This window comes from Harpia harpyja, chromosome 12 (genome assembly GCF_026419915.1).
Source record: "Harpia harpyja isolate bHarHar1 chromosome 12, bHarHar1 primary haplotype, whole genome shotgun sequence".
NCBI lineage: Eukaryota > Metazoa > Chordata > Aves > Accipitriformes > Accipitridae > Harpia > Harpia harpyja.
The window spans coordinates 31,557,968-31,564,161 of NC_068951.1; the positions used below are offsets into that span (position 1 = coordinate 31,557,968).

At 53.6% G+C, this 6,194-nt stretch overlaps 1 protein-coding gene across 1 annotated transcript; it reads left to right on the top strand.

The window, feature by feature from the left end:
- Nucleotides 1–3,282: 3,282 nt before the first annotated feature.
- Nucleotides 3,283–5,251, top strand: LOC128149658 (inositol 1,4,5-trisphosphate receptor-interacting protein-like 1). Its single transcript, XM_052805136.1, is given in 4 exon segments — nt 3,283–3,492; nt 3,583–3,843; nt 3,992–4,130; nt 4,133–5,251. Coding segments are annotated over 4 exon segments (1,710 nt in total). The 3' UTR covers nt 5,233–5,251.
- Nucleotides 5,252–6,194: the final 943 nt, after the last annotated feature.

Here is a 6,194-nt window from a genome sequence, read left to right on the forward strand (position 1 = left end):
CATGCTTTTGCTAGCCCTCCTCAACACGCACGGGATAACTAGGCAGTATTTGTGGGCAGACAGCCAGGAAGATTTCAGTGTGTTTCTTTGACTTTTGCCAAGTTAGTTTGTTTTACACAGAGCTGGAGAGAAGAGGCAGAACAAAATAAGCCACCCAGGGAAGACTTCTTTAGACAGTATAATTGATGTAGGCTGCATATTAGCAGAGCTTTCCAGGACATCACACTGGTAAACCTTATGCTCCTGCAAAACAGCCCTAGAAATAAATTTGGCTATCTGCAAACATAGAGCCTGCCTGACCTCAGGGTGAGTCTTTTGGCCAAAAAGGGATAAGAAATGTGCTTCCACCTTCACATCCTGAAGACCTAATAAAATAGGCTGAAGCAACTGAGCCTATATGGATAGGCTGCACACCACTTTGGATGCACTGTGGCCTCAGCAGAGCCAAGGACTGAGTGACCAAAGTTCTTCCCACCCCCATGTGAGGCACTGAATAAGGGGGAAAACCAGCACAGCATCTGTGAGGGCTCCTGCTGTGGTGGGTGCTGCTGGGGCTTGCATGGCACTCCTGGTGCCAGCAGAGGTTTAGGGACATTCTAGGTTGACCAGCAAGGGCTTCTATTATCTGGATCCTGCCTTACATCCTTAGGACACAGTACCAGCTGCTAGGGTATTCCCATAATTATTATGTTCTGGTGAGAAATATGGCCAAAGAGTAACGACATGCCTTTGTGCTGTGGTTTAACTCCAGCCAGCAGCTAAGCACCACGCAGCCGCTCGCTCACTTCCCCCCCACCCAGCAGGATCCTTCTTTTTCTAAAGATAGCACAAAAGGATCTCTGGGTGGCATGTTAATTCCACAATCCTTTTGCCACTCAGGATGATTCTTTAAGGTAAAGAACAAATCACAATACATAACTTCATCCCATTTCTGCTCACGTCTCAAAAATAACATAAGTTGTAACATGGTGTTATAATTTAGTGTCCCATTCACAGGCCACTTTTCCCATTCATCAAGCTTATACAGAGGCCACCAATGATTACAATATTTAATAAAGTCTTCTCTCCACATGTTGCCACCCGGGACACCCCCCAGCTCTTTCCAGTGCTTTAAAACACACCCCAAAGGTGATTTTTTAGGGAGTTCACTTGACTGTCCTGTTCCCATTATCAATACCTTCAATATACAAAAATCAAAATCAGAAAATTAAATATCAAAGCCTAAGTCAAAATACCAAACAGAATCAATCAGAGATCTAAGGTTATATCCAAAATCAATAGTCAAATCCCAAAGCCTTAATCAAAGTACCGAGACCAAACCAAATGGGTATCTCCGCCTTCAACCAGCAAGACGAATACCCTTTATCAGAGAAGTACTTCTACCAGAATACCAGATTTTTAAGGATCCTTTTAGATTTCTTCCTTGCTGACTTCTCTTAGTCAGGCTTACAGGTAAGAGTACCAGACCAGAACACCAGAACCAGGTTAATCAAAAGAATGCCTTTAAATAAAACCTTATCAGTGGCCTTGGCCTGTGAGCCCAGGGAACGGGGATCAAGGGTCTCTCCGAGAAATCTCGGTGCCAGCTGGAGGTCCTGCGATCCCACGTCCGTCGAGTCTCAGAAGCCTTGTCCCATCTGGGTCGCCAAAATGGTACCGAAAAGCCGGTCGAAGAAATTCTCCAAGACTTGTTTTGGAATTTTAGAAAGCAGGCGTTCTTTATTGCAGCGCTGGATGCACAGGTGATAGTTCCACCTAGAATGCATACCACAGCTTTAGCACAAACAGGTTCTATAGAATAACTATATTGCACATAGAATAACTATTAATTGCACATTAATCAGATTAGTATACATATACAGAAAAATGACTGTAACTGATTATCATAGTACTGCCTACATCCGATCATGCGCAATGAAGGATCCATTTGAGTCGAAGGGCTGCTTTTACGACCACCGACCCATTTGAAGTTCTCGTTGGCTGTCCTTGAAGTCTTTATTCTTGTCCTTGTTCTCTGATCTTGAAGCTTAAGGCAGTTTCAATCACACGTGGTCAGTTTCAACACTGTTCTCATCTAGCATACAGGAACATCTAGTCATAAGAGCAAAGAACTGCAAAACTTACGAGTAACCACCTCTACCAGCTAATTGCTTAGCTATACTTTTGTCTATTGTTTCAATCATAGTGTTAGTATAAGACTTCTAATAATTATTTACCAAATCTCACTTTTACAGTCACCTCGCAGCAGACCAGTTACCACGGCTGTTACAAAATATTAAAACCATCAAAATATTTAGATATACCATACAGAATGCATAGAAATATGCTATCAACACTGCCTCCATGATTGCCTGGGCCCTGACGAGCCCCCCAGGGCTTCACTCCACCCTGTCCATGGCCCAGGATCCCCCTCCAGCTCAAACCAGGGCTGTCAGTCCCTGACCCAGTGACACTGCAGGTTGTTAGCTTCCAGCTTCCCCCAGCCTTGCCCAGCCTGCCCGTGGGCCCCGACAGGCCAGGCCCACCAGCGGGCCAACATCCCAGCCAGTCCTCGGCCTGGCCCCATCCCTGGACATGACTCTGAGCTGCAGACTGCCTTCCTGGCTTGAAATCATCCTGCCTCGTCGCCGGCAACCTGCTTGATGATCTGCCCGGCCGGGCCCAGCTCCAGCTGACCGCGAGCCTGTCGCACCGGGCGCTTTGGAGCTCCCCCCCCCGCCACCCCCGAGCGGCCAGCGGGCAGGAGGCACCCCCGCGCCCGCCCAAGGGCCTCGCTCCTCACGGGCGGCCCCGGCCCTCCCCTCAGCCGGGCCGCAACTGGAGGCTGCACCTCTGCTAAACAACATGGCCGCCCGGCAGCCCCGCACCCCCGGACTACAGCTCCCAGCATGCCCCGGGGCGCTCCTTCCTGCCGCCTTACCCTGCGGGAACGCCATGCCCGGCCCGGCCCCCCGCCCCTCGCAGGCCGCATGGCCGCCTCCGCGGGGCTGCCCCGGCCCCGGTCCCCGAGCCCCGCTGGAGCAGGGAGGAGGAGGAGAGGGGGACAGGGCGACAGGGCGGCAGGAGAGGGACGGGAGCAGAGCAGAGGGGCGCGGAGTGTCAGAAGGCGGAACGCGGGCGTGGGGCGGGCAGAGGGACCGAGCGGGAAAGGGATGCAGGGGCAGGGCGGGAGGGCACAGGAGCGGGCCATTCCACTGTGCCGCAAGTCAAGCAAGAGGGGCAGAAGGCTGGCGTGGCTGAGCAGGAGTCTCCTCTGGGAACTTAGGCGGCCAACGGGAGCGTATGGGCTCTGGAGAGGGATCTGGGGGGTCTTGGTTGGTGGTAAGCTCAGTAGGAGTCAACAGCGTGCCCCGGCAGCCCAACGGGCCAGCCATCTTCTGGGGCGCGTTAGGCACAGTAGAGCTAGCCGGTGGAAAGAAGGGATTGACCCACCACGCTCAGGAGGGGTGCGGCCTCACCTCGCGTACTGCGTGCAGCTTTGGGCTCCACAATGTAAGCAGGCTGTAAAGATATTAGAACGTGTCCAAAGGAGGGCAACGAAGACAGTGAAAGGACTAGCGGACATGTCCTGATGAGGCGCAGCTGCAGGCACTGGGTTTGTTCAGCTTAGAGGAGAGGAGACCGAGGGCTGGCCTCATTGCTGCCTACAACTTCCTCAGGACAGGGAGCGGAGAGGGAGGTGCTGATCTCTCCTCCCTGGGGTCCAGTGATAGGACACGAAGGAATGGCTTAAAGCTGCGTCAAGGGAAGTTCAGGTTGGATAGCAGGAGAAAGTTCTTCAGCGAGAGGGTGGTCAAGCAGCGGAACAAGCCCCTCCCCGGAAAGGGTCACGGCCCCAAGCCTGTTGGTATTAAAGAAGCATTTGCCCATAGTCTCATTCTATGATACATATTTGAGATTGCCTCGTGTGGAGACAGGGGTTGGACTTGGTGATCCTCGGGGGTCCCTTCCAACTCAGGATGTTCTGTGATTGTGAGATTGCCATTGGCAGGCAGATGGAGTCCTGCTCCTGCTCTTTGGGCTCTGCTGTCGGCTCAGGACAAGGAGCCATGAGGTGGACAGCAGCAGTGATGAGGAGAACGCTAGCAGTGACAGGGAGCAGGTGGAAGAGGAGGCGGAAGAAGACGACGCAGTGAAGATGATCTGGGAAGGTTTTTTGAGGAGCACATACAGTGGCCAGTTCAGAACCTAGCCAGGGACTGTCAGGTGGTAGAGGACCTCATTGGCAACTTCATCCTTGTCTTCAGAGAAATCTCGGCAAATAGTTTCTTCCCAGTGCTACAACCCACCATCGGGGTGGGCAGCACCTTCGAAGGTTGGAGTCCCCGCAAGGAAGACATCATCTACCGCCTGCTCGTGCCCCTGAAGCCCCCTGGTGGGCACGCCTTCCACCTGGAGTTGGGCAAGAGGGGGGAGACGCCAGCATGGGACTCCTGCGTCCGCGTGGAGCTGGTGTACACCTGCAGGAGGGAACAGCTGGCAGGAGACATGCTGTGCTTCCTGCACCACCCTGAGGAGGAGCTTAGGAGGAATCAGGGTCCCAGCCTCCTACGCAGCTTCTGCGCTGGCTCCTACCTAGATGTGCAGAAAACTGCCCACTGGTTCTATCAACTGGTGCAGGCAGCCTGGGTGGTTTTGCCTCAGTCATCCACATGGCGTCTAACCATGCTGCCCTCTAGTCGCTCCTGCAAATTCCAGGTGACAGAAGGCAACAACAAAAGCCACATTATTGAGATGATGTTTGGGGTGCAGCAAGGCAATTTGGACATCTTCGTGAGCAGCCAGAATACAGAGGCCATCTTCACCCCAAGCACGACATGGCCAGAGAGCTACGCTGTGGCAGAGGTGAAGTTCTTCAGGCATATGGCCAGGCAGGTCCCGCATGACAGCTTTCACCTCAGATGCATGCAGGCCTACACCCGCACCCTGGTGCACATAGGCTTTTCCACCTATACCTTGAAGACAGTTGTGATGCACCTCCTGAACACCATACCCCTGTCAGGCTGGTGCAGGAGGCATTTCATGCTGCGGATGGAGGATATCATGCAATACCTGCGCCGCCGCCTGGAGGAGAAACACCTCGACCACTTCTTCTTAGGCAACGAGAGGGTGCCTGAGGAGATAATCTTGCCCCCAGCCTTCCAAACAGCCGAACCACTCAACCTCTTCCAGCACCTGGTGCAGGATCTGGCTGCCCACGCTGAGGCAATGCGTGAGTATAGGGATCTGTGAGAACGGCTCACAAGTCTGCTGATCTCCGGCTGCTGAAAGAGATCTTCACACACAGAGCTGTGTTTGCGGGACTCACAGCTGATGGCAGACTATCACCTCATACCAGACTACCACCTCATACCACAGGGAAAAAGAGGGAAGAATGCGGGACACAGAAAGTAAAGGGAAAACCCTGTACAGCAGCCCTCTGTCAAGAGTGTCAGCGTTCTCCTCTAGGCAGTCTCCCCAGCGTGGCAGATAGTGGTGACTATGGCGGCTACAAAGCCGACGTTCATCCTCCTTTCCCCTCACAGTCGCGGCCATGGTGGCGATTTCACATGGGCCCAGAAATTCTTCCTGGCAGCTCCAGCTGTGCAGGGACCAAGCGAAAGGCACCGCTAATGTGCCTCTGTGTTCACTGCAGTCTGGACGGAGATAGCACCCATGCTAGGCACTTCCTGAGGAGCTGGTGCTGTGGAACTGAGCACGCTGGACACGGAGAACACGCTCCTCAATTGGCAGTGGGAATCGCTGCCGCAGGATTCCGCCACAGCAAAAGCACATGCTGCGGAGAGGGACCCGATGCAGCTGAAGGGGCCATTGCAAGGAGCCTTGCAACAGAGATGCCTGTTACCACGCGGACAGCGACCGCCCTCCCTCTCTGAGAGAGTCCCTTCCCTCCGGGAGATCCACCGTGTGCAAAGATGTCAGTAAATCTCTTGTTTGGACAAAGGCTGTGTCCATGACTGTCCGTGCATCTCTGGGTCGGGGAATGTGGGCATAGGGTGCTGACAGCTCAGCTGCCACGGCGTCGGGGAGCATCTTGCAGACGAGCTGGTGCAGTGGGCTCTGGTCTCAATGATTCACTGGGCTTTGGCTTCCCAGGTGCTGTGGGGTAATGCCAGCAGGCAGCTTGGCATCATCACGCAGCTACTCAATCCCTTGCCCGCAGTGGCACGGTGGAGAGAATCTAAAGGGTAAAA